This window comes from Haliaeetus albicilla, chromosome 26 (genome assembly GCF_947461875.1).
Source record: "Haliaeetus albicilla chromosome 26, bHalAlb1.1, whole genome shotgun sequence".
NCBI classification, from domain to species: Eukaryota; Metazoa; Chordata; class Aves; order Accipitriformes; family Accipitridae; genus Haliaeetus; species Haliaeetus albicilla.
Genome location: NC_091508.1, coordinates 10,271,841 through 10,299,251, shown reverse-complemented (window position 1 = coordinate 10,299,251; position 27,411 = coordinate 10,271,841). Strand labels below are relative to the sequence as shown.

At 41.6% G+C, this 27,411-nt stretch overlaps 2 protein-coding genes across 2 annotated transcripts in view; one reads left to right on the top strand and one right to left on the bottom strand.

The window, feature by feature from the left end:
* The first annotated feature begins 1,644 nt into the window (after nucleotides 1-1,644).
* MAN1B1 (mannosidase alpha class 1B member 1) lies at nucleotides 1,645-26,251 on the top strand. Its single transcript, XM_069770527.1, has 13 exons — nucleotides 1,645-1,860; nucleotides 4,230-4,338; nucleotides 5,005-5,141; nucleotides 6,224-6,384; nucleotides 8,123-8,232; nucleotides 9,523-9,708; nucleotides 11,934-12,082; nucleotides 12,729-12,917; nucleotides 13,671-13,861; nucleotides 16,190-16,310; nucleotides 18,843-19,040; nucleotides 19,335-19,466; nucleotides 20,310-26,251. Exons 1-13 carry the CDS (start codon nucleotides 1,729-1,731, stop codon nucleotides 20,511-20,513), a joined length of 2,019 nt encoding a protein of 672 aa, XP_069626628.1. The 5' UTR covers nucleotides 1,645-1,728; the 3' UTR covers nucleotides 20,514-26,251.
* DPP7 (dipeptidyl peptidase 7) overlaps nucleotides 26,051-27,411 on the bottom strand; it is a 26,320-nt gene continuing 24,959 nt past the window's right edge. Inside the window, exon 13 of the mRNA XM_069770529.1 lies at nucleotides 26,051-27,043. Coding sequence (XP_069626630.1) covers nucleotides 26,902-27,043 — 142 coding nt within the window. The 3' untranslated portion in view covers nucleotides 26,051-26,901. The remainder of the gene's footprint in view (nucleotides 27,044-27,411) is intronic.

The window sequence follows — 27,411 nt, the reverse complement described above, 5'->3', positions numbered from 1 at the left end:
CTCTTGGCACCTGTGTGAAGGCTGCTGGGTTTTTTAATGTGTTTTTAAGCTACATGAATCAGTAATAAATACTAAAAATGAATGCATGCTTCAGGCTTCTGTTAAATTGTTCCTCTGCTGGTTTGTGCGGAGTGTTCATATCTACCACTATGATTTTTTTTAATCATGAAATGCTCAAAAAGACACCAAATTTTCAGTTTTATCTGGAAATCTAGTGTGAGGTGGATTCCAAATGTAAAGGCTCAAATGATGCACATTAACTGCATAGTTAGGCACAGCTGGAGGTGAATTCAGTGCCAATACTTAAAGCAGTAGTCTTAAAGCAGCTGCTTCAATGCTTTCTTTTTCCTGTTGGACTACGTACCTGATCTAGAAGTAATGGTTATTACAAAACCACCAAGTTGTCACTCTGAGTGTGTACATCACTAAATAGCGCTCTTCCCTGTTCCTCTACACTCACTGATAACGTCCCTCCTCCTCCCAAGTGAAGATGCAGAGAGCTATTTGCACAGAGAGTGACGAAGGGCTGGGGGTCTGTGGAGAAGCAAGTGAGGGAAGGAATTGTGTGGGACAAGTGGATCCTGCTGAGTACTGAAATTTGGTGCCAGATCTTATGGAAGGGTTTATTTACACAACAGCTTAAGTTGCTTTTCACCCACTCACACACATCCTCTCTCAGATTTCAGTTGTCTTACTCTCAGGCCCGTGTTCCCGTGTTGTCTGCCCAGGACCGTGTGTGTGTGATGCAGAGGACAAGGGATGCCGGCTGTCACGCGTGTCTCAGGTTCTCACTGGCAGGTGATAATGACATCAGACAGCTCTTCTCTGTCCTCTGGGAGTCAACAGTTTTTTTGGGTTTTCCTTTGCTGTGCTTGCCTTCCTGGCAGGCTGGCAGGAGGAGCAATGGTGTCTGTGGTGCATCCTCCTCTTGTCGGGGTGCAGTGTCTTCTGCTGTGTGGCTGGTGCTGTGGCCTTACCAGAGCATGGTTCTCCAAGCTAGATGGGAGCTGCACCTTCCTGAGCTCGACTGAGGGGAGCGCACAGGCCCTTCTCTTAATTGTCGTTGAGTTGTTTTACCTGATGACATCCCACATTCACACCTCCCTTTATGTTTCTTTCACCCCAATATTTCTGTGACTGGTCTCTATATTATAGTCTCACAACACAGGAAAAGCGAGGACCCCCAGCCTCTCCTTACATCTCATTTCCTGCCCGGGCAGCTGAAGTCCTTGCCAGGCAGGGGAACTGGCAAGGTGAAAGTAGCTAAAGCGAGGGCCAGCAAGGGGAAAAAGGGAAAGAAATTCAGCCCCAGCCAACACCACCCACTTCGGGCCAGGGTGACTGGCGGCCTTGCTCGGACTCGGAACAAGCCCACGCCGGGAGCTGCGTCCCCCCGTGGCAGCCTCGGCGGGTGTTGCGGGTGGGCAGCGCAGGGCCCCCGCGGCACCAGCGCAGCGTGAGGCGGGGAGGGCCGCGGCTGCCGCCTCCCTGCCCGCGGTGAGGGGGGCGAGCCCCCACGGCCTCGCCGCCGCGCCGGCCCTGGCGTCCCCGTTGCTAGGGCGTGGCGCGGCTGTTGCTACGGGCACCATAGAGTCCCGGAAGTGCTCTCAGGCTGGAGCGGCACCCGGAAGCGGCTGCTGCGTCCCGCTCTGTGGTGAGAGGAGCGGGATCATGGCGGCCGACGCGCGGGGTGGCGGGCGGGCGGGCTGCGGCCCCTGAGGCGCCGCCATGTACTCAGCTGCTGCTGCCTCGCCGCCGCCGCGACGGGACTTCATCTCCGTCACCCTCAGCCCGGAGGAGGCGGTGGGGGCCGGCGGCTATAATAACAGCAAGGCCTGGAGGCGACGCTCCTGCTGGCGGGTGAGGGCGGGCTGCAGGCCGTGAGGGGACCCGGGGCCGCGGGGTGCTCCGGGCCGTGAGGGGAGGACCCGGCCTGGAGCGGGTGGGGAGCTGTACGGTGGTGGCGGGTACCCCCGAGCTGGGTGCAGGGGCCACCTGGCAATGAGGGAGGGCTGTTGGGCTGGGGAGGGCTCGGCTGTAGGGAGTGGACGATGAGGGGTGTCCCTGGGCTTGGGTGCAGCTGGATTGTGTGTTGGGTGTCCTGTCCTGGGGATCTGGCTTGGGACCCCCCCATTCCGAGCTGGGGAGGGGGCCGAAGCTGCGGGCACTTGACGACGGGGATGCCCTGGGCTTTGGGGAGGGGTGGCCCCGGGCTGGGGGTCTGCTCTCAGAAGTGTTCGGGTGGCAGCTCCATCTGGTAGGGATTTGTGGAGTGCAGGCTGGTCGAGAGTGCTCTAAGTCATATCTTATTTTTTGTGAACAAAGCTGGGGCAGGGGTATATGGTGTGCATTTGAGGGGAATCCTGCCCTCTGCTAGTGGCCATCTGGGGGGCAACACTGTGCTCTCTGGGCAGGAGTGGAGGGGAGGGGGTAGGATTTGGTCTTGGTGCCTTTGCCCCCTATTTTAGGGTTTGAAGGGGGACTCCTGTCCTCTGCCCTAGGAGAGTAAAGGGAACAGTTTTGCTTTCTGTGGGAAGGCTGAATGTGAGAAGAGGGGTCTCCGGCAGAGCTCTGTGGAAGTGACCTTCTTGTCTGCTTGTGGGTAGGGAGTGGGCAGGCAGCTTTACTAAGGGTGGGAGTCGGGCTGGAGAGGCAGTGTGGGAAAGTGTGAGCCAAAGGAACAAGATAACCCTTCCTGCAGATAGGAGATGAGGTATAGTCACCTAGAGAGGCTTTACAGGTGGTCAGGTGAAGCGTAGGAAGAACTTGTTTAGGGACACAGTATGGCAGCTTCTCTCTTACTAACAGCTAGGGAAATGTGGGGATAGGGCACAAGATGTTTCACCCTTCCTTTTATTCTTATTCTTTGTCAGCAAGAAAAAGTAAGATGGTGGTGAATGCCCACATGTATTCTTGTGCCTCCTTCCTACCCATCCCAAGACACCACAGTCAATGCCCCCTTTCCCATCCTACCCCGAGGAAACACAGGGCTGCTGGGTTTCAAGCATCCTTCTGCGACTGGGAGATGATGATACAGTTGGCTGTGCAGGTAGAGCCGAAGGTGAAGGAGTGGGATCAGCAACTTGTGGTGTGTGTAGGGAAGGGTGTAGAGGATTACTGTACTGTCAGCAGTGTGGGAGGCAAACAGGAAATGTCTGCTTTGGGGCTTGGCAATGTGAGCACTTTGATAGTTCTTCACTGAAACATTTGCAGCCTCTGGTTGTTATTAAGAGGATGAGGACTATGGGAAGTGCTGTGTGCTTTAGAGTGGTTTGTAGGTAACGTAGGTTGTTCCCAAGTGTAGCATTAGCAATGAAGTGCCCTATCTGTATGCACAAACCAGTAATGAGAAGCAAAATGTTGCTCTAGTGAATTTTGATAGGACTGTTAGAAAACTAACAAAATGGTGGTTTAGCAGTTAATGTTTAACTCCAACTGCTCTCTCTCTAAATGGAGAAAACTTCTCTCTCAGGCTAATGTAGCATTTGCTGTCTAGCTTTTAGTGATTTTTGTTGTATATACTTCAGTTTTAAAGAGACATTTTTGCCCAGGACTAAACTTGAAAACATTGTGGTTTTGTCTTGTTCCTTGTTCTGTTGGTTTGCTTCATTGTCATGTTGCTGCAAGTTGGTGACTTTATTTGTGGTGGCAGGACCTGTTCTATGTGACAGTTCCACATATGTTTGTCAGAGGTGAGATGCCTGGCTTTTCTTGTTCAGTGGCCGGTGCTTAGCTTATTTTGAGCCTTTCTTCTTTGCTGCAGTAACATTTTTAGTTTTTCTACCACTTTCTTCTGTTTCTTATTTTGCATGTTTGTTCTGCAGTACCTCCCCAGCCAGAAGGGAGGAAAGAGGCTTTTGGCTTATTTCCCAGTTGACATCTGGGCAGATGCACAGGTCAGCCAGCAAAGGTTGTGATGAAAGTCAGCACACTGTATGCGATGCTCTCTGGGAATCTTGGCACTTGACAGTCCCTGAGGTTCTTTCAGCAAGTGCCTCTGATCTTTCTCAGAGCCTGCTGTGTCATATGCTAGCATGTTATATTTCTATTTTCTCTATCATCAAAGAAAATAAGCAATGGATGTCTGCAGTTGGAAACAGAGGGTAAAATTAAACCTACTCAGTTTGCGTTTCTTGCTCTGAATGAACCAATAAGAGTTTATTTTTGACTGACTAGGCTCTTAATGTCATGCTAAATATTATTCCTCTTACTTATTTTCTCTCCTAAAGAAATGGAAGCAGCTGTCTCGACTACAGCGGAGTGTAATTCTCTTCCTGTTTGCCTTCTTGGCAGTCTGTGGAGTCATTTCATACACAAGCATGGGGGAACCGTGGAAAAGTATGTGTTCTGTATAGCTCAGAATTATCGGAATGTGGTGTTATATTTAGGAGATTGTTGTAGTTCTTATAACTAGTTTTAATTTTTATTGACAGTACTGGGTGTATCCATTAAAGCACAGTTGTGAGATGATTTTATGTGACAAGTTTCAATGACTTGTTTCTGCTTCATCAGAAATATTTTTCATATGCCTTTTCCTTGTTTGTCTTGACTAGAGCAACATTTTGTTTTAGTTGATTAAGATTTGGAGGCTGTAAGTGGTTTTTATGATGTTTGTATGTAGATATTAGTAACCCAAACCTAAACAGTAGAATAAAATAATCCTCTCTTGGTTTTGATTGTCCACCAGATTAGAAATTCCAAGCTTTTTTACAATACGAACGCACATGTACCTTTGATATTATCTTACTGCCTGTATTGACAAGCTAAAATAATAGCAATTAAAAAAAAAATCATGTGCCTTTTAGCAGCCTCCTTCTATGTTAGGGACAGTGTTAATACCAAAAGACACTTTGTATCTAACAATTAGTGTGTGTTTATCAGTGTTTTGAGAATGGAAACACTTTTTGGAGGTGCAGCTAGTATGTGAATGCAGCAAACTGTTACAAATTTCTAGCTGGAGCCTAAACTGTTGATTCCTTGTGCTGAGCAGTTTTGTATGTCCAGGTCTAACAAACAAATCCGTGGATGATCAGAGAACAGAACCAGAAATTCCTGGATTAAAGCTGGCAAATCCAGCTGTTCTACCAGCACCCCAGAAAGCAGATGCCAACCTTGGAGACTACGCAGAGCTTTCACCTCAGGTACTATGAGAAGAAATGAGTTTTATAAAGCTACCAAAGAGCTTGTGAAAGCTGCAAATAGTGTTTTGTTCAACAGTTGTTGAGGAGAAAGGTGTTATAACTTGCAATAAAAGTCTGCTTTGGGTGGAATACTCTCCTCTCAGGAAGGGCTTTGGTATAGTATTTCTTGGCTTTACCTTTTTTATTTAAGTGGTCAGTATACTATTTCTTAATCACTGATATACCTAGGACTGCCAGGACTTTAGGTCACAGTGACCTCTTACTTGAGGCTTCACTTTCCTAATGTGATTAATTTGTTTGGACTTGGAGTGCTCCAGACGTTAGTCTTGCTGTTGTGAGGAGCCTAAATACAGTGGTGGTTGAATATGAGACGTAGGATACAGTCAGTGTCACACTGAACTGCAATAGCTTTTCTGGTAGATTGAAAAATATCAGCAAACAGAACAGATGTTAGTAGGTTTTGAAGGGTTACATTTGTGGGGGATGCCAGGGGAAAGAAACATGAGCTGACTGTGTGGATTAGTGGAGTAGAGGAATACAGGTTACTGTGTTGCTCTTCATGTATTTACCTCATGAATTTGGGGATTTCCAGTTAATGAATACAAAATTTTGTATTAAATATTTCCCTCATCATGCACAAATGTACATGTATTACTGTATTGTAAATCTTGGTATTATCTAACACCGACATTGTGTAAGCTTTTTTTGGGTTTTTTTTTGCATGCTTTTTGCTAATTCTAATAAAAGTTTACTGTGCCTAGTAAAATGGAATCAAATATCTTTACAATCCTTTGGCAGTGCCTTCTCTTAAATTAGTATGTGGTAGCAGTGGAGGTAGTTTAAAAGTAAGTTATCAGTTTAAACTTAAGAACTGGCTAGTTTTACCAAAAATTTAAAACAAACAAAAACCCAAGGTCTTTAGCATACTTTCCATTCAGGGCAGAACTTGCATGCTGATACGATATCAAAATAAGATTTATCTGAAGTTATGTTTAACACTGGAATGTTGTTGATTTATGGTTTGAAATTTTACCATCTCTGCAACATACCAAGCACATCTTTTTTTTTCTTTATTTTCTCAGAAGCCGCCAAAACCGCCTCATGTTTGGCGTGGTCCTTCCAATCTTCAGATCAAGCCACCACGGAGGGATGTGAGGCTGAAGACCCGACATGATACCAGCAGGGTTGTAGAAGAGCAGGTCCAGGCTGATAAAGAAGAGAAAACAGAGAAATCCATTATCAGGTATAAATGTTTCCAGCAAGTTACAGTGCTCCCCGCCTTGCCCCCCCCCAAGATCCATTGGATGTTGGAGTGAAAATTGTAATGGCTTTTTGTTGTCTGTGTCTGAGGTTGATTTCTTTCCTTGCATATATTTGTTCTCAGGTCTGGCCTGACAGCTGTTGATATTGCTAGGCTGATTTATTTAATTTCAGTGAATGTGCAGCTTTTTGGGTTTTACTGTTTGCATCATAGGACTGCAGAGGATTTGGAGCCCTACAAGGCTGTCTGGATTTCTAATGCACTTAGATGCTCTTAATGCTCAGGAGAATTCTCAGTGTCTGTAGGTTTCTGCCATTTGGTTTGTAGTAAATATTAATGTACCAGTATCAATACAATAACACTGTCACAAGTGTCTTTGTCCTGGGCCAGACTTGGAAGATTATACCAGTTTCAGTGCTGGTTAGGGGTATGATGCCACTAAGCACAGTAAGCCCAAGTTGAACTGGCAGAAGTTGTAGACGTGTACGTAGTTGTGTGCGTGTAACTGTACAAGATATGCTTACTCCTTTCTTACAAAAGATTAATCATACAGTTCAAAGACCCTTTATGCAGATATAGTAATATCTTTTACAGAGTCTCTATGCTGCTATGATTATATTTATACTAAGTTATTCCCTAAGATATTGCTGATTGAAATCTTCTGATTTGGGAATAACTGGAGGCATGCGACTTGGATATAGAAAAGACTACAAGTTCAGCAGAGGTTCTTAAGATTTGGAACACTAGGCTGGGTTTTTTTGTATGTTTGTGTCCTTTTCAGCACCAGCACAGCTGAGCTGATCATAACATCAGAACTGTGCCTGCATCAGCATGTTGGCTGTTGGTATTATCTGAAATCTCTCAAAATGACTTGAAGTGTCTTACTCTTGTGCTTATGCTATAACTCGTAGAGTTAAATGGGTGGTAACAGGAAAACTTAGGAGAGCAGTGAAGACTAGTTACAAATTTAAAGAATGAAAGTAAGAAATGAAATTATGGGATTTATGTAGGTCATAAGGTATGCTGACTGTAAACAATATAAACTTTAAAGGTCCTGTAAGCTTGGTTCCCTTAGGAGGCATATCATGAACTCGAAGGCAACATATCTATTTATTGAACAGCATGGCTGAGATTGTTTGATCTTGATATGAACTTGGCTTGACTTGAAGTCCATTCTGAAAGACTTCTACATAAGGATATTCTTAATAAAAACCTGTAAAAACTGTTTTATGCATCTGTGGTGGTAGGGAAGGCTTGTGAACCCCTTGGTATTAAAGCAAGTACTACCTTAAGTGGCTAGTCCTTTGTGCTTATTCACGATTTTTTGATGATCATCATTTGTGTGGTACTATTTAGTGTTGGTGGCTCCTGTGATCATTTCAGAACTGGTAGATAACAAAATACTTCTAATGGCAGCATTCTTAGGTGTTTTAATTCTTTTTAGAAGTTCTTTATTAAATTCTATTGCCAAGATATTTAATGAAATTCCATGACCCTGTAAGATACATTTCTTAAACCAGTAAAATTTCTCTGGTGCAAATTACTTCTTTTGAACGGAAAAAAATTATCTAGTGGACAACATGGTTCTTTTGATCCTTGATACAAAATCCAAATCGCTGTTTTATCAAAGTATTGTGAGAAAAAGGAAATGCAGAGATAAGTGTCATTCATTTGCATTACTTTCTGTGATCAAGTTAATTACAATCTCTTGGATTTGCAGCTGGAGAGGAGCAGTGATAGAACCTGACCAAAGCACTGAACCTCCATCTAGTAAAATAAAGGAACCAGAAAAACCTTCATCTGTGGAAGCTGAAGACCAGAAGGAACCAGGTAAATAGCACAGTTAATGATACCTTTATTTCTGCTCACTTTTGTGGTTGAAGTTGTGCAATTCCTACACACACACACACCTATTTTATTTTAATTAAAGGAAACAAAAAATGAAGGAAAGATTATTTATCTAGAACATCTAAGCCTTTTGGTGTCTTTATTCCACCATGACAGCCTTCATGCTTATTAGCCTTCAGAATTTGAAAATAAATTTTAGTGACAAATCTTTGAAATATAGCTTCTGGGAGGAGGCACACATTTCCATCTTTTCTTCAGGAAAGGACAGTCTAAAGAGAGAGGGCTTGAAAGGGACAGCTTCCTTTTTCAGCAGTGGTTTTCCTTTTGTTCTGCAAATACACGGAAAGTGACTTTGTCCCTGAATTAAACTGAACTATTTTTAAGGCTCACCAGAAAGCTGTAGCAGTTGTTTTTGCAGTTGCTGTCCTTGTGGAGTAAAGAACCTGTTGCTCTGCTTTCTGGGTTCTTACAAGGAAGTTCTGATATGATAAACGTGGCGTACTACAATGTATGTAATGTGGCATTTGCTAGCTTAATATATATGGGGTTAGTTACGCTGGTTGGTGTTTCCCACTCTAGAAGTCTTTGTTTATAATTTTGCAAAATTTCAGCTAATGGGCTTGAAATTTTTCATTTCGAATGTGTAACATAAACTCAACTTTATGGCAAATTGCAAGCAAAAATTTCAGTAGAACCATGCAAAAAGACATGGCCTTGCCCAAGATGGAAAATGTAAATTTTCTTCCTTTTTTGTATTAAATGAAAAGTTCAAGGGAAATAATTTTGTATAACTGACTTTTATTCATTGCTTTCTGCTAAATTTAGACGGGGAAGGTGAAGAAAAAATGGTATGTGGTAAATTAGCTGAGGATTTTATTGTTAAGCGTATGTATTCAGCAGCTGAATTACAGTTGATTTAAGCAATCTTAATTCTGGTATTTCCTGATTTTCAGGTCTTTGACCTTTAGTGATACTCATCTAACAACTGTGCATGTGAATATTTTAATGTTTTATTTGCAGAAGTGACTTTTTTTTGCCAGGGAGAGATCTCTGTTTCCACCTGGCTGAATTGCTGACCAGAAACTCTGACTGGTTGTTCTGCAGAGGAAAAGCTGTACTAAAAAGAATAATCTGAGGATGGTTTTTCCATTACACTGATCATTTAGTTTGGCAGAAAGTTTATTTTGGGTAGAATACAGCAAAATGGTGTTTGGTATAGCTGCATAACTCCACTGCAGAAGTCTTGAGCAAAGTGCTGTTTTCCTTTGGCAGTGCCCATAAACGAACGTCAGATGGCTGTGATAGAAGCCTTCCGCCATGCATGGAAAGGATACAAGGATTTTGCCTGGGGCCATGATGAACTGAAGCCTTTGTCCAAATCCTACAGTGAGTGGTTTGGACTTGGGCTTACCTTAATTGATGCCTTGGATACCATGTGGATTTTAGGCTTAAAAGAAGGTAATTTTTTTTTCCTCCTCCATTTTTTCCCTCTAAAATAATTCCTTATTTTCTATTTGGGCAGTACATGCTCAGAGTTGTTTGAGGGGAACATTTATTGCATGTGGCCAATAAGTTTAGTTTTACTGTGAGGGTAAATACACACACACACACACATATATATGTGTGTGTGTGTATATATATAAAATATATATAAAAATAAATATTAAAAACCCCACCAGCTATATTAAAGGCCACCATTTTTCTTGGAATAGAATTTTGAGCCAGAAAAAAAATATTCTGCTGTTAGATATAACAATGGCTATATCTGCTAGAATCTGAAGAATGTATTAATAAGCCTCCTGATTTTTGTTTCTATACTAAAACCCTAGTGCTATCTTTGTGCCATTATACAGCCACTGGAGGCTTTCTACCCATCAATGTTAGGCAGTTAGCCTGTAAGCTCCTAGGTTGTGTTTTATCACTCCTGATATCAATATTTCATATCTGGATTTAAGAACGTTGTTTCTCTAAGGAATCAGTGGATGGAGAAGGGGAGTGTTCAATATCTCCTTCCTGAACTGCTCTGCCGTCTGTATTTTTTCATAGTTATTCTGGAAGTGACTGTTAGAAAACTTCCAAACAGATTTTAAAAACTAAGCCAGAAATTCTGCAATTCTGTTGCAAAAAAACTTGCTTAATCAGTATTTAAAAGTATTTTGTGGTATGTGGGGTTTTTTGTTGGTTGGTTGGTTGGTTGGGGGGTTTTTGTTTTGGTTTTTTTTTTTTTTGTGGTGCAGGGGTTTTTTTAGTGGTATTTAAAAAATTCTGGAACTGTATCTATTTAACCTTGGTAAGTAGCCACCTTTGTAAACTTCTATCAATCATACAATTTTTTGTGTCAAGATAGGAAGAACAGAGCTGCTAGTAAGGGGACAATAAAAAGTCAAAGTCTTTCATGGTTCAGTCTCTTCTAACTTTGAAGTTTGTGTAAAATATTAAATCAAACAAAAACTCTGTATTGTGTCTGCAGCTCTAGGCCTGAGCAGGCTATCTTGAAGTTTCACCAAGTTGACAGCGTGCTGCCTATTTTTCATAAAAAATTAACAGTGAACTGTATAGAGCTTTTAAAATAAATTATTAGTAATTTAGATGTTTTGAAAATGGGTTCTTGGTGAAGGCTTCTTCATGTTTTATAGCAGTTCTTTTGCTGATTGTCTTAGAAAGCTCCTGGGGTTTCTTCTGAATAACAAATGCTATATAAATGAAAGTTCTATTTGAGGTTGCCAGTCTTTCCTATAAGCTGATGAATGCTAACTCTTTTGTGAAAGAGGACTTTACCTTTTCTATGGTACTGCTAGACAGTGCTAACATCTGACAGCAGAGATTTTTCTGTGGTTCTTATTTACCCAACATCCAAGACTTTTTTTCTCGTGAGGGCACAGGGGCATCCTTTTGCTTTTGAGTTAATCTCCTGTGGAATACCTTCCATTTCTGGGAAACTGGTTGTTCTTCTGCACCTGCTGATAATCAGTAGTTTTGGGAAGGTGTGAGAACTTAGCCTTCACAGTTAGAGGCATGAGCTGGCTCACACACACCATGGAATTAGACCCTGTGCAAAAGCAATCACTGAATGATGCTGCTGATAAACTGACTGTTGAATTTAAAATGGCTTTTATTTTTACATTCCTTTTTTAATTAGTAGTGTGATAAACAACCATTTTTGTTTCTGGAGAAAAAATTGCAGACTGTCGGGATTTTATGGGTTAAGTGCTGAAGCAGGAGGCAGGGTCCCCAGGACATTGCTAGACTTAAAGGCCTTAATGGCTGTTAACTGAAAATGTTATCCCTTATCTTGGTAGATAACAGCTTTGGTTTAAAAGATTTAATTAAAAAGTTCAGAAGGCTCTTCTGGAAGTCAAATGGATGGACTTAAAAGACCTAAATTTCTGGACTATTTCAACAAAGAATTCCTCAATTTCTTCTTTTTTTAGACTATTAGAACTTTTTATTTTGCTGGGTATTTCTGTCTGTATGCATCTGTAGTATGTACTGAATAAGAATTAAGCCAATGGTAGTCAAACTTCTCCCAGCATGTGCTCTTCATTTTAGTTTTCCACCTAAAGTTGTGATCTGTGTAGATAGATATAAGTAACTGTCATGGATACATGGAGTATTAATGTCTGTAGTCTAGTTGTTGAAACATGCCAGCAGTTCATAACTGAACTACCTTTTATACTTTGCAGAGTTTGAAGAAGCAAGAAAATGGGTAGCAAACGATTTAGTATTTGATAAAAATGTGGATGTGAACCTCTTTGAGAGCACTATTCGTATCCTGGGGGGCTTGCTGAGCACCTACCATCTCTCTGGAGATAGCCTCTTCCTGGAAAAAGCCGTGAGTGACTAGTCTTACAAATGAAACTGGATTATGTATTCCATATTGGACAAAGTTGAGGAAAGATTCATCAGAAAGTTAAATGTTGCTGGTTTTTAACAGTTTCATATTTAAAGTGGTGGGAGAGGGATTTACCATTAATTTTTTAAGCCTGCGCTGCTTTTTTGCTCTCTGGATAACCTCAGAGCCTTGCTGTGTTTTATCGGGTATTCTTATATGCCTGTTCTTCTGTTGATGAAGAGCTGACCATAATAAATCTCATGAAACAAAAAAGGAAATAAATGGTTGGCAAAGAGTAATAGTTGTGCTTTGTTGCCCTTTCTGTGTGTCTTAACAGCATCAGCCACCTCTTTAGATTCGCTAGATGCAGTTAATGACTTCAGAATTACATTGCATTACACAGGGATTGCAGACTCAAATGAGGCGTGCAATACTAGGAGCAAGGTATAAACTCTGTAGTCATTACTATACATAAATCCATGACCCTTTTTAATTCTTGGCTTTCTTGTACCATCTAAAACTAAGCTGCTATTCTCTCTTTTTCTGTTTGCTTGCTGAAAGAAAATCTAAAGGGCTCTGTGTGTGTGTATATATTTAATTTTTGTTTTGTTTGTTGTTTTGTCCTGTGCTCTTGGGTTTTCTTTAGAAAGACATTGGGAACAGGCTTATGCCAGCGTTCAAGACCCCCTCCAAGATACCATATTCTGATGTCAACATTGGCCGGGGCACTGCACATCCACCTCGTTGGACATCTGACAGCACTGTGGCAGAGGTGACCAGTATTCAGCTGGAGTTTAGGGAGCTCTCTCGTCTTACTGGAGATGAGAAATTCCAGGTATGGAAGAATCAGTTGATGCTTTTCTCTTTTTCCACCTCTCTACAGCTCCACCACTGACCTCCATCAATACATGTGGTGTCTGTAGTCTCTAAGGGACATTAAATGAGTTGTGAAACTCTAGATGAGGGAAGGAAAAGAAACAAAGTAATTCTGATTATTTTCTTAAATATAAAAAAGTAGTAGTGGCAGTGAATAATTATTTTTCTCCCTCAGAAACAGCTTTTGATGTAAAAAAAAAACCAAAACCAAACCAAAAACCCCACAGTATGAGGAAAAGTTAGTTGAAATAAAAATAACTCCAGAGAAAATAATGTTTTCCACTTTTCTTTTTGTTTGGTGATGTTTTATTGTTTTAAACTGTATCCACAGCTCAAGTTTCGAAGAGTGCAGTTATTTAAGTAAGTTTTAGCTATTGCACAATTCATGTAGTTGTTGTTTTAGCTAGACTTCTACTTTGCAAATACAAGTCAGATCATAGTCCAGTGCCATAGTACTGGCTTTTGAGTGGGCTTACTTGAAGGAAAGGAAACAGCTATAATTATTTCAGGGTACTTAAATGTACCCAGGACATCATGTTTTGAGAGTCAGAAAGTTTGAAATCCTGTATTTAATATAATGCACGAGCTTGATGTCCCTGATGCTAATTTGAGGAAGAATAGTTAAAGATTTGTTGCTGGCCTGAAGTTACTAGCCACAGTTTCGTGCATCATTTATATCTGTAATTTAATTTTGCTATTTTCTTTCTTTTAGAAAGCTGTAGATGAGGTGATGAAGCATGTTCACACCCTCTCAGGGAAAAATGATGGACTAGTGCCTATGTTCATAAACACCAATAGCGGGCAGTTCACTCACTTGGGTGTCTATACTCTGGGAGCCAGAGCTGACAGCTACTATGAGTATTTGCTCAAGCAATGGATTCAGGGTGGGAAAAAAGAAAACGAGTAAGTTCCTTGCACTTCTCATATCAGTGTGAGAATTATGCGAGCTGTAAAACTTTAGGCTGTAGTTTACTGCTTAAAGAAAAAATAAGGTATGTGCCCAACAGTTGACTGAAAATACCACTGTTTTTAAAAGCAAGCTAAGCAAGCAAGAGGGACCTGTGGTAACTTGATATAAAACCAGCATGAGAGTTAGGCTTAGTCTCAAAACTTCTCCTCAGAAAACTTCTTCCTCAGCACATCAGATGTGAGGAATGTTACAGACAGGAGTTTTTGCAGTAGATATGGAACATAATTAGACACTTCTGAAATACTGATGATACTTCATTTCACCAGCGATGTCTGTTTTCTCTGGGTTTGTTAGGGAAAGGTGAATCCTACAAGATTGTTGAGGTAGGACAGTTAATCCATGAGGAATAATATTTCTAAGAAGGGAGAGTGAAGTTTGTTTGTGTAAACTTTGCTTTACATCCCTGTCATGGTTTGAGAACAGCTGGTAACAAAGCAGCATGAAGCTGCTCGCTCACTCCTCCCCCCATGGTGGGATGAGAAGATATAAAGAAAGACTCATGGGTTGAGATAAGGACTGGGAGGGATCACTGACCACTTATGGTCATGGACAAAAAACAGGCTCAACTTGGGCAAAAAACCAAAATCAATTTAATTTACTACCAATCAAATCAAAACAGGATAATGAGAAATAAAACCAAATCCCAAACCCCCTTCCCCCCACCCCTCCCTCCTTCCCAGCTCAACTCCACTCTGATTTTCTCCACCTGCTCCCTGCTAGCGGCACAGGGGCATGGGGAATGGGGGTTGGGGGCAGTTCATCCCACCTTGTCTCTGCCACTTCTTCCTCCTCAGGGGCAGGACTCTTCACTCTTCCCCTGCTCCAGCATTGGGGTCTCTCCCACGGGAGACAGTTCTCCATGAACTGCTCCAGCGTGGGTCCTTTCCACGGGCTGCAGTCCTTCAGGCACAGACTGCTCCAGTGCGGGCTTTCGCGTGGAGTCCCAGCCATCTTCGGGGGCATCCCCCTGCTCCGGTGTGGGCTCCTCCCCGGGCTGCAGGTGGGCATCTGCTCCCCCGGTCACCTCCCTGGGCTGGGGGGGGACAGCTTGCTGTCTCACCAGGGGCTGCAGGGGCATCAACCTCCTCTGGTGCACCTCCTTCCCCTCCTTCTTCACTGGCCTTGGTATCTGCAGAGGGGTTTCTCTCACATTCCAATCTCCTCCCCTGCTGTAGGTTCCCTTTTTTAAATATGTTCTCCCGGAGGCACTACCACCGTCACTGATGGGCTCGGCCTGGGCCAGAGGCTAGTCTGACTTGGAGCGGGGGGAGCTTCTAGCAGCTTCTCACAGGAGCCACCCCTGCAGCCCCTCCCCCACTACCAAAAGCCCTGCCACACAAACCCAAACCAGTCTCTCATGTTTCTTTATCAGCACTGGATAAGTGGAAGAGAATGTTTGCAAGGAGCAGAGGAATTAGAGATGTTGGAAGAGGTTTCCTCCAAAACAAGACAAGAAATCCAAGCAGTTTTTGTCTGCTTTTAAGCTAATTATGTTGGACTTCATGTGGAGGGGTTTAATGCATACAGAGCAACAATGTGCCTCTCTCAGGCATTTCTTTATATCAGAGCAGGTGCATGTCTACAAGAAAGTTTGTGTCACTGCTTTTTTCAAGCTATACCTCACTGTAAATGGAGAACTGTTGACTTTGGGACCATGAACGATGGCATTTTGTGAGCCTCAAAATGGAATTATTCAACAGGGCTTTTTCCACATAGAAGTACTTTGAAACAAGGGAAATTCCAATTAAATACTGTGAAACAATATTTCACAATGAGAGTGGTCAAACATTGAAAAAGATTGCTCAAGTCGTTGAATCTCCATCTTTGGATGGAGATTAATAAAACATTGCTCAGATGAGCCCTCAGGCAACCCAATCTAATTGAATCTGCTTCAAAGCAGAGGGTTGAAGTAGAGACCTCCAAGAGGTCCTTACTAGCCTAGATTTTCTGTGATTTCAATTATTGTACTTCTTAGGATTCCTGAAATAAAATCTGGTTACTGTCTAGAAACAGACTTGGGGGTACGTTTTTTTTAATACTTAAATTCAAGTAAAGCAAATATTGCTACATGGTACCAATAACTAATTAATGTCCAGTTGATGGTGACTTTGAGGTTTTTATGTCAGTTTTCACATTTGGTTAAATATAATTCTTTAGACTGAAATAACAGTTGCCAAAAGGATTGTGCTGAACATCAGCTATGATTAAATGTGTTCTGACTGCGTGTGTGTGAGCCAACTGGGAATTATTTTAATTCACAGGCTGTTGGAAGACTATATGAGAGCCATAGAAGGAGTGAAAAAGCATCTTCTTCAGAAATCACAACCCAAGGAGCTTACTTTTGTAGGAGAGCTTGCTCACGGCCATTTCAGTGCCAAGATGGTAAGAGGTTCAACAGCATTTAAAAAAATAACAATAAAAGAAAACAGAAAAAACACTACCAAAAAAAAAATCAGCATATGGACAGGCAAACGCAAAGCTTCTGTGCTGTCTTCCCCTTTCCCGCCTCCAAAGAAACCAGTCTCCCCCCCGCCCCAAAAAAGCCAAAACTATACATATAGCCAGTGTGATGGCAGTACTGAGTAACTAGTTTGTAGACAGTAGTCACCTGTACAAACCAGGGCCCTTCTCTTTGAGTTACTCTAGTAAATCCATTTATGTTTCTGTAAGACTGAACGTTTTGGTCCTGGAGTAAAATTTTCTTTTTTTTTCTGTTTTGGTCATAAAATTCAAGTGTCTGAAACTGTTCAGGCAGTGTGTATTTTACGTATTATTTATTTTCCATAATTCAAAAATATATAGGTGGATACTTGCACACCTGGCTTTTCTGATTTACCTTCAAAAGAAGGAGGTGATCTAATATTGTGTTACTGGGTCAAAAAAAAGAATCTGATAGTTGTGGAGGGTTCTGTCCATTCATGACATTTGTTTCTTTTACTATATGTAGGGTTACTGAGTAAAACAGTATGCTGTTTGCTGTAGGGAAAATTGATTGATCTTAACTCCCTGCTATTAATCTGTGCATCCATACTCCTTAAAATGCATTTTAAGATCTTTCAGTTAAAGATCTCAAGCAAGTGCAGGTGTTGTATGTGTGGCATTTTTTTAAGATGACTAACGCTTTTTCAATACCTGAAGTGAGCTTTAGTGAATTCTTTGACTTGTTTCATTTCTTGATGTAGTGTTTTTGAGATTTACAGTTCTGTTTTTCAGCATGTGTTTCTTGCATCTGAATTTCCCAAAGGCTCTCCAAACCTGCTGTGAGCGAGACTGAAGTCTGGGTTTTGGGTAGAGGGGGCTCCCCCATATGACAGAATTGGATTCAGACAGATAGGTTTGGCTTAGATTTCTGCATGTGTTGGTACACTTGCTTCTGTTTCAGGGAGTCAGTGTTTTGGTATTTAATGAATTATTATTGGGTGAAAGGCTTGACAGGTGTCTTACCCTGGCCAACTGGAAAAGTGGGGGATGTTTGTCTCCTGTGTCTATGATGACCTTCACCACCCTCAACCATTTCCTTTAGGACTGGACAAAGCTTTTAAAGGTCCGTACACCTGCTGCTTCTGCACCAGAGTGTTTTTACTATGTTTTTGGATCGTGAGACCTGAGCTTTTATTCTGAATGGCAAGAATAATTTGAAATTCCATATGTGACATTAACCTGCAATTCTTAGATTCACAATAGCAGTGGTGGATTAGCCCCTGAAGGAGGACAATCCGTCTTATATTGCAAATAGAATTTTTCTGGAGATTAGTTTTGGGCATTTTTTACAGTCTGTTTTCTGATGTGTTCTTCAACTGACTTTGATGACTGAGCTTTCTTGGAAAGTTAACTAAATTAATCTTGATTGTTTACAAATGTTGCACAGTTCTTGAAGTAATACCTCTCCTCTTGTCCTTTGAACAAATTTTTGCTGTAGCAAGTAAAAGCTAAGAAAGAAATGTCCCTGCACTCCTTTCATTGCTGCTGCTTTGTCTTGGTAAAGCAAGCAGGAATGCTCTTCACATGATCATCCTCAGGTGCCCCGCTTCCATATATACGTGAAGAGCCAAAGATGATTTGTTCAAGGGGCATGGTATCTGTGGCATTCAGCTGACTGTAAACAAGAGAGTAAGTCTAGGAGAGCTAGTGGTGGGAATGGGAGCCAGCTGTATTCCAGACTGTCTAGAAAAATGGTGCTCTTGCATATTTGGTGCTCTATAGAAGTGAGGTGTGATAGCTTTTTATTATCCCAATAACAAAGCTGCAAGAAAGGGGCAAGCTTTCAGGCAGAAGTATGCTTGAAAGCTTATTGGTGTTTTCCAGATGTATCAGTGGTTCTAATGATCTCTGTAGATGTTGTCTCTCTTACAGTAGTTCTAAGGTGATTATTTCAGAATGAGGAAAATCTCTTTCAGCTGACCTCTCCCCTTTCACCAAAGCTTTGTTTTCTGTGGCTGACTCCCATCTCTGTTCCATTTTAAGTTTAAAATTCAGATGATCTTTGTCCCTTATGTAGTCCCTTTAGGTGTCTATTGAGAAACCTTGAGGTGATTCTGCCTCCCTCCCCCCCCCCCCCTTTCATGAATTGGTATGAAATGTATACTTCTGGTAAACCAAAGATGCTTTCTTCCCCCTTGCCCTGACCTGAGACCTTTTTTTCCAGAAACTTGACATAAAAATACACAGTCTTGTACATTTTCCAAATCAGTGATGTCTCTGTAATAAAGCTGCCTGCCTCATGCTACATTACATCAGATTGTTAAAAAGTTACTCTCAAGTTCTTGGTACCCCAGATGTGTTTTGAAGAAGAGAAAGAAGAAAAAAGGTGGTGGGGGGGGGCAGGACACACACATATGGACACAGAGAAGCACACACACAAATACCTGTTTGTTGTGTAATTTTTTCCCCAGTAAGAGTTGTCTTGTCTTGCAGGATCACTTGGTTTGCTTTTTGCCTGGTACTTTGGCACTGGGAGCTCACAATGGATTGACTGCTGACCACATGAAATTGGCTGAAGCCCTTATAGAAACCTGTTACCAGATGTATGCTCAAGTAGAGACAGGCCTGAGTCCAGAGATCGTACACTTCAATCTTCATGCACAAAAGGGCCACAAAGATGTGGAAATCAAGGTGATGGCCTGAACTGTAATTTGATTATTCTTCTGTATCTCTTCTGCTGTTGAAACTCCCAGCTGGATGGATATTGGTGATGTGCTCTGATGTGGAGCAACTTGTTCTTTTGCTGCCTTGCTTTCTAGGTGTACCCTAGCCTTTGTTTTTAATTACCCCTGTAGTGTATTTAGAATCTGAGTTATGCATAATAAACTCTCTGGAGTAAATGGAGATGGAAATCACTATTTTTCTTCCTGTATCCTTGAGGAAGTTCCCTGTGTGAATTATTCTTGCCTTCTTTTTCTCTTGCAGCCTGCAGACAGGCACAACTTACTGCGACCAGAAACTGTGGAAAGCCTTTTTTATATGTACAGATTCACCGGTGATAAAAAATACCAAGACTGGGGCTGGGAAATCTTGCAGAACTTCAATAAATACACACGGGTAAGGTCAGCTTAAAATAACCTTGTTCTGTCAGGACTGTATTCACTCACTTGCTCTCTTAACAAGAATTTTGAAAACCTACTATCTTTCAAGAGTCATTAAATACCTGTGGGGAACTTTGTAAGAACACACAGAAAAATTCAGTTCATGCAGTGCTTTACAGTTTGAGATGCACTACTTAGTATATTCAGGGAAAGAACTTGTATTGATTAAAAAATAAAATGTAGAAGCTGTATGCAGACTACCAAAGCATCTCTATGTCTTCTTAGAAGCTATTAGAATCTCTACTGTGATCTTTTTTAGAATTCAGAAGCTGAGTAGGACCTGGCCGGATTGAAAGCACCCTTTGGTTGAAGTTGCAAAAAAAAAAAAAATTGCCACAAAATGGCATTAATGCTTTAATAGAAGGGGTTTTATATTAATTCTGACTACAGTGCTCATGGAGATGCCACTCTGAGATGCTGTAAAAGTGGTCATTAAATATCCATGGTCTGTTCTTAAGAGAATTTTGACCAAATCTAATGTACAAATTGCACTAGTTACTTTCTGTATGTTTGTCCAGAAACTTCAAGGGGATGTTCTGTGTGATACCTCTTTAAATTAAGCATAAATGGACATTTTGCTTCATTTTATCCTCATGTTTTCTTTTAAAATGCAATGCGATTTTTTTCATAACTGGAGTTTTATATGTAAATGAAAAACAAGTGTGAAATTAAAAACATGCTGAACTGTTTCTTAGCACTTATTTTCTCCAAGTGCATCTGGATGTTAAGAAGTGAAAATAATTTATTTTAGATTATCAAAATATACAAAATTTCTGCTTCTTTTTTTTTTTTGGCACAGGTTCCTACAGGTGGTTATACTTCCATTAACAACGTCCAGAATCCCAGTAATCCAGAGCCACGAGATAAGATGGAGAGCTTCTTCCTTGGGGAAACACTCAAATACATGTTTCTGCTGTTTTCAGAAGACATAGACTTAATCAACCTCGACAAATACATATTTAACACAGAAGCTCATCCACTCCCTATCTGGGTGCCAGCATAGACTGGGTGTCAGTAGATATTCCAATGGTGGCATTCTTATCTTCAAGTCACTTTACTTTTCAGGGTTTGAGGAGAGATGCTATATTGCACCTTTTTTTGGCTTAAAACAAACAAAACCTTTGGGAAGGCATCTCTGGTTTGGAGAAGTCCTGTCAGTCTTAAGTCTAATTCCTGGTCGTGGGATGGACAAGCTGTGCCATGCTAAGCTGGTTTTCCTGGTATTGATGATGAGGTTCAGCGAATAATTGTAGTGTGCACTGTGACATTCACGGTGCTCTGGTGAACCAGAACTCACTTATGTCAGTCTTACTAAATGCTCATTAAATATCGGGAATGCAGCAAGTTGTCTTACAGCACAGGATTGTCCCTGGAGAGAAGGAATAAGCCTACAGGTTTCTGTTTTTTTCTGGATTGACTGAAACACTCAGTTACAGTGCCATTCCTTCATAAGAATGTATGGTGTTTCAGGTGGTAAGCAGAATAAACAAAGAACTGTAATGTTGTCCCAGTTAGAAGCAATGCTGTCAGTATTGCTACTGATACTCTGATCTCATTCCAAACTACCGAGCTATGCTGCATCACATTAGAAGAAGGAAGTGGGAGCAAAGCATCTGTTGTACAGTGTCTTAGTTTTATAGAGCGCTTTGAACAATCTGTTCAAGCTGTGGCTAAAATGAATGATGGAAGAGAATCCGCTGCTGGTTTGGCTCAAAGTGGTATATAATTTTGTAGAGGTATTGCAGTTTTTTAACTTATCTGCAGGAATGCAGGAGATAATGTGAAACGCAAATGAAACTACACATGCATTTTATATATTATTTGCATCAGTTAGACTCAGGTATTCTGACTGAAAGCTGCTTTCTGAGGTTGGGCACTGGGAAAGCTTGTGAGCACATTGGGTATAATTCTAAGTCAGCCTCCTTCCGTCCCTTCCTGTCCAGATATTGCATTGTGTTTGTTGACTCAAAACAAGCTTACAACTGTACAGCAAAGTTCATGTTATTCATCATTTTTTGGACTGTGGAGAAACTTTAAATTTTTTTTTTTCCTAAACAGTACTTTGGGTAGAAGTGTTTTCATTAGTAGTATTAAAAGCAGGCAGTCTAAATGTATTGCAACAGTTTCTGGTCCCAATAGAACTAGTGAAATCTGTTCAGTTGCTTGAAGACAAAGCAGACCTAGTTTTTTTAAGAATCTTATGGGAGCCCTGGGATCTTATGTGCAAATAGATTTTAAACCATGAATTTAGAAATCGACTTTCTATAGTGCTTTTCATTTTGGTTTTGTAGCTACTTGGACAGTCCTGTATTCACAGATAAGTTCTCAGAAATGTGCTTGTTCATATTTCTTAAAAGAGGTTGTTCTCACCAAAATGTCCTTTCCCCTCACATTAATGGGAGTGGTGGGAAGTATGCAGATGCGTGGTAGCAACAGTGAGGTACAGTTGCCTCTAAATTCAGGGCCGCTACACAGAGCTAATTAAATCTGACTGTAACGGTTAATTTTCCAGTGGCTGAGGGGGGTATGTGTATTTTATGGTATTTGTAAAGTAAGATGCATCTTTATTTGGTTTATGCTGATAATTCTGTTTGCTGGAGTCAGAAGTTACCCTTGGGACCACTATTTAAGTCTTTTAAAGAATATTTATCATTCCGTGTGCTAATGATGGCTTATGGAAATGGAGAAATTTTACAAATTATTTAAATGTACCTTTTTCTGTCACCAAAGGCACCCTGGGATTTGCAAGACATGACAAGTTTCTGCAGAATGTTAATGTTCCTCCAGTTCACATGCCACCAGTAACCCTGGAAATTAGTTTCTTACTTATGTGTACAGTGGAATCCAGTAGCTGTAGTCTTTGTCTGCACAACTGATTTGCTCCTGAGACTTTTGTTTTCTTTGACATAACAGCAAAGAAGGAAAATGCTGTTGAAATGTGGGAGGAAGCACCTTCAGTGTTTTTGTTTGTGAGGCAGGTTCATGTTTCTGAGGAGCTGAGCTTTGGCTAAAAGCTGAAGGCTTAAAACTGGAGATAAAAAAAAGAAAAGAAAAAAACCCAAACAAACCTGTGTGAGACTACCCAGGCCCTACTGACTTGTGTTGCTTTGGCCTTGTGCCTTTGATTGAAGTTAGTATTGAACCCTTAATTAATGACTTTGCTACGGATTGTAAAACTGCCAGAGTTTGGCTTTTCAACGTATATGGCAAGGCTACTGAGGAAACAAAGAGATTTCTTAGAAAGTGGAATAAATGCTCACCAAAAATCTTCTGTTGTTGAAGTCTTAGACTTAATGTAATCAACTCTACAAATGGGACTGTGGGAGACTGTGTTATTTTTTGCTTTATGATTGGCTTGAGAGTAATAAGCCATTTCATAATGAGTTAAAGGAAGGAAAGAATAACTCATCACTTTCCCAAACACACTTCTTGTCTTTTAGCTGAGCCTGTTGGTACAATTAATTTCTTTTCTACCTAATTCTTCCTGGGAAACTGAATCTCTTTGCAAAGTGTGGCTTTACTGTCCTTGTCCTTTAAATCTGAAGTTAAGATTGTTCAGCTCACTCTACCTTTGAGAACAAATGCTTGTTTCAGACTCCTATATCACATGTGAAATGGCACAAACCTAAATAATCTGATAAAAGCTCATCCGCTTCTTCCTGTTCTTTTGCAGACGTTACTTTAACTGCTTATTTATTTTTATTTCCTTAACTTAATATGTTGTGTCAGATTAGTCTCTGAGCTTCTCAGCCTATCTCAGTTCCACTACGTGCTCCTCCAGCGCAACAGAAGCTTTGCACGTGTTTGAAAATTTTTCTTTCGAGTACTTTGTGGTTCTTCAAACCAAAGCCTTAACTGCAGGGTCTGTAATCCATTTTGGTGTTTCAACATACTGGTATGCTTCTGACACTTAAGTCAAATGTTGTGGAAAGGCCATCTCTTCAGCCAGTGATTCTGTCCTTTTGCACGAAGAGCTGCCTTGGTTTCTCTCCAAGACCTTGAGTGCCTTGCCTAATTAAAATAAAACAAACAAACAAAAAAACCCCAAACCCAGCCTCACCCAGCTGTACTATTCACTTACGCTTTCACTGAGAAACAGAAATGGATCTGAGCACAGCCGCGGAGTGCTGCACAGCTGTAGGACTTGGAAGTCTCATACTCTGGGGTTTAAGCCACAGCTCAGAAAAGAATATGTACCTATTTGCTCAAAGAAAATTCAATAGATGGATGGGGCTACAGTTGGCATCTATTCTCTGAACTTTTTGAGAACTGAAGGCTCACTACAGGTCTTAGAAACTGGCATTTTTGCAAGATCTGTGGTATTGGCTGACAGGGACCCCTCTGTGTTTCACATGGCTTTCCGTTAACAAGATTTTCAACATTACATGCCAAGCTCAAATAGAGCTGTAATTTACTGCTCCAAATACTAGGCAAAGAATCTGCTTTGTTTCCTATTCTATACCAGTGTGACAGCGCAGCGATGAGGGATGCAGACAGGATAGGTTTTTGCAGCTAACATGTTTACACGGTTTTGTGAATCTCTTCTGCCCTTTATGACTACATCCCTTCAGCTGTGCAGTCCTAGAAATACCCCTGCAGGCGATTCAGCTCCTGATTTCCAGTGCCACACTCAGTATATTTAACAAGACCAGTAAAGCTGACATGTCAGGGTGGCTCCAAGATGCTGTCTGGCAAGCTTGTTGCTTCAGCAGAAGGGTTAAGAGTTTCCTGACTTTGGATTCTGGAAGAGTGGCTTAGGGTTTTTTGTCTCTGAAGTATTGCTAGAACTTACTGTCAAAGTCTGGAGGCCTCAGCTTCCACTAAAAACCAACCCTGAGTTCTTCAGCAGTGGATAACCTGTGCTTGCCAGGAAAACCTGCTGATTCACATGATCAGTTTTCAAGCTCTGACTTAAAGGCATGCGACCAGAGGCATGCTTCTTACTGTTTTGTGTGCTGTTCCCATCTTGGTGGTACTCCTCATGCTGGTATGTGATGATAGAATAAATAAGCCTTTTCTCAACAACCCCACTGGTACAGGTCTTAAACCAGCACAGGGGCTCTACCTATGGATGGTCCTCTGGGTCACTTATTCTTCTGGCACTCTGTTTTCCTTTTCTGTTCCCTGAAGTTCAGCCACAAGCAGTGTTCCTGCAAGAGCGGTGACTGCTGCTGTTGGGCTCTTTGCTTCAGCTCAGAGAGCACCACACAACCAGGGGTTTCTGCTTAGATCCATTCATCCTTGCTCAAGGCTTCAAAATGTTATGGGTGTTTGTGGCACTGGCTTCAGACTTCTGCCACAGTTTCTGAAGGCTGTTTTTGTAATTATTCTTAGCGCTGCTCAGCAATCATCTGCATGGAAGTCCATGTGTATCTTGTTTACTCCTTTGCCATAGCATTTGAAAGCCTTTACTTCATCCTTCCGTATAAATCAAACCATTTCTGACTCTCACGCCATGTAGATTCCTTTAGGGCAAGTACTATCTGCAAGAGGAAAAGAAGAGATCAGTATAGTCCATTATAAGAGGATTAAAGAACTCTTATCCTTCTGGAAGGTCAAAAGACACCTGGGCATCTCTTCACTCAAAGGCAGAAAACAAGCCACTGGACAAAGGCGGTAACTTGCAGATTACTTGCTAAAAGACTCATACTGAACTTGGCTGCTTTAATGCACTGCTAGCTTGGTTTAGTCAGGGTGCCTGCTTGCTGGGAGCTAAGGATGCTGTTAGAAAGGTAATATAAGCAAGATGTAATCCTCTCTCTCTGCAGACACATCTGCTGCTGTCTTTTTTTTAATGTAGTGCTAGTCCTGAATAATTGCTGGAGTACAGCAAATGTAAATTCAGAAAAGTTGGGTGGGTCTGTGAGCATGGAGGGTGAATACCAGATTCTAGTGTCTCAGAAAGGCTGGAAGCAGCAGCGCTGTATAAGCCATAGTTTCAGCAACAAACCTGAAGCCCGACTTCAGTATGAGCAAAAGGGATGTTGACAGCTCTTAGCAGAGGTTTTCATCAGCACAAACGGAGAGAATATGGGTCTTATTGAGGATATAGTTCCACTAACAGTCTTAAAGTGTTTTTCTTTGGGGGCTGGAGTTTGACTAATTGGGTCTTCCATGATTTGTCCTTAAGTTGTACAAATGTGAAAGATCTGATAAATAGACTTTCATCTGTTCCTGCTCTTCCCCCCTCCCTGCACTGCTCAGTGGGGGGTGAGGACCAGAACCTTTGGCTTTTTGAACGGGGAAGAGGTAAGCGGGTTGTGTGCAAAAAACCCCTTTTTGTCAGCACCCGAATATTGTGAAATAGCATCAGTGAATGACATTATAGCTCTGGGAATCAGTCGCACTGTGATGGTGGCTGGGACCCAGCAATGCAAATACTTAACACAGAGTCTTGTGTTTGAGCAATGTAACAGAAGCTGAAGCAATGCTGTGACTTTGCCTGTATAAGTAATGTAAACCTTTGATGACCCAGGAGGCTTCTCCGCTTATAAAATCATTGTAAATGGATCAACTGAGGCATCCAATTGATTACCAGGATTTAATATTTTTGCAATTATGCTAGTATTTATTGGTGTATAACAATTCCAGTAGGTAAGAATCCACCTGTTTATGTGCAAAGATGAGTTTACTCCACCTAGAAAGGTGAGAAGTATCCTTTTTTAATCTTCTTTGGTTATAGTACCAAGCCATGAAATTATATTACACACTTTAATAAACTTGTAATTTATTTTAAAAAGAGCTGAAGATGTCTCAAGTGGAAGTGTGCTTTACTGGTCACTAATACGCAGCTCTTGGGTGACAGCAGTACACACTGGGATTACTTTGTGTAAATCTCTAGCTCAACAACTGGAGATCTCTTGTGCAAGTTAAAAACAAAAAAAAAAACCCCAAACCCACAGCACTGGACGAAGCTGGCAGAGCCCCTTTTTATGTAACTGGTCACAAGTAGAGCCCCTGTGAACCTGTGTGAGTAATGACATACTTCTGCTTTTCCACTAGTCATCTAATATTTACTTTTTGTCTAAAAATAATTTAGCTACAACCTTAAGGTGCCTCCTGCAACCATACTGTTCACGACAGTGATGATTCTTGGGCCTTCCAGGCAAGCTTTTATTATTTCCACCATTTATAATGCATTCTTATCCTGAGCAGATAAGCCTGAAACCCACGCAATGTGGTTTTGGCTTCAGTCAGTGATTTGGCCTTTTGCTTTTCTTTTGATGCTTGATTAGGGGCAGGTGAGACACTTCAGAAAGGTGAATTTCAACCCTCATGGCAGGGGAGGTAACACTTTCTCAAACAGCACAGGCACAGCTTAGCAGGCTGCTGTCTTTTGTATCCTGGTGGCAGCCTCGCACCCCTGCTGGAGGCTGCAGGGATAAATGTATTCACAGCCATCTGCCCGCTGAAGCTCCAGAGCGCTTCTCCCGTGCTCCTTCCATCCTTGCAGATTTCACCCAGCTGTTGATGATGCTCGCTTCGAGCTTGCGCACCTCTGTGACGGATGGGGGGTCAGCTGGATTGTGTCCTCTAGAGAAAGCAGAGCAGTGTGAGCTAGTCAGTGGGCAGCAGCTCTTTGCCTTTTGCACAGGGAAAGCCAAGCCAGGGAACTGAAGGATAGAGATTATCTGTTTTGTACTTCATCTTTATGCCCTGAAAAACAAGTTACATTGTCACACCCACCAGGAGGTTGGGAGGCAGGCTTGAGAGCCCCAAGCTCTCCCTTGCATTGGTGGCTGCTGCCCTCTCTGCTCCGGGCCTGAAGGCTGATGGTTAATGCCAAGAGATGCTGGACTACTTCACATGACTGATTGCTACAGGCTATCACACACTTGAGCAAGAACATGTTCTAATGAAAGTACGTGAGCTTAATGCTGAGTTCTGCACAGCCCGGCTTC

Coding starts and splice junctions, on each gene's coding strand:
- MAN1B1 (XM_069770527.1), top strand. CDS start 1,729: ATGTACTCAGCTGCTGCTGCCTCGCCGCCGCCGCGACGGGACTTCATC. Junction 6,385..8,122: donor ACAGAGAAATCCATTATCAG/GTATAAATGTTT, acceptor TTGGATTTGCAG/CTGGAGAGGAGCAGTGATAG. Junction 9,709..11,933: donor GATTTTAGGCTTAAAAGAAG/GTAATTTTTTTT, acceptor TATACTTTGCAG/AGTTTGAAGAAGCAAGAAAA.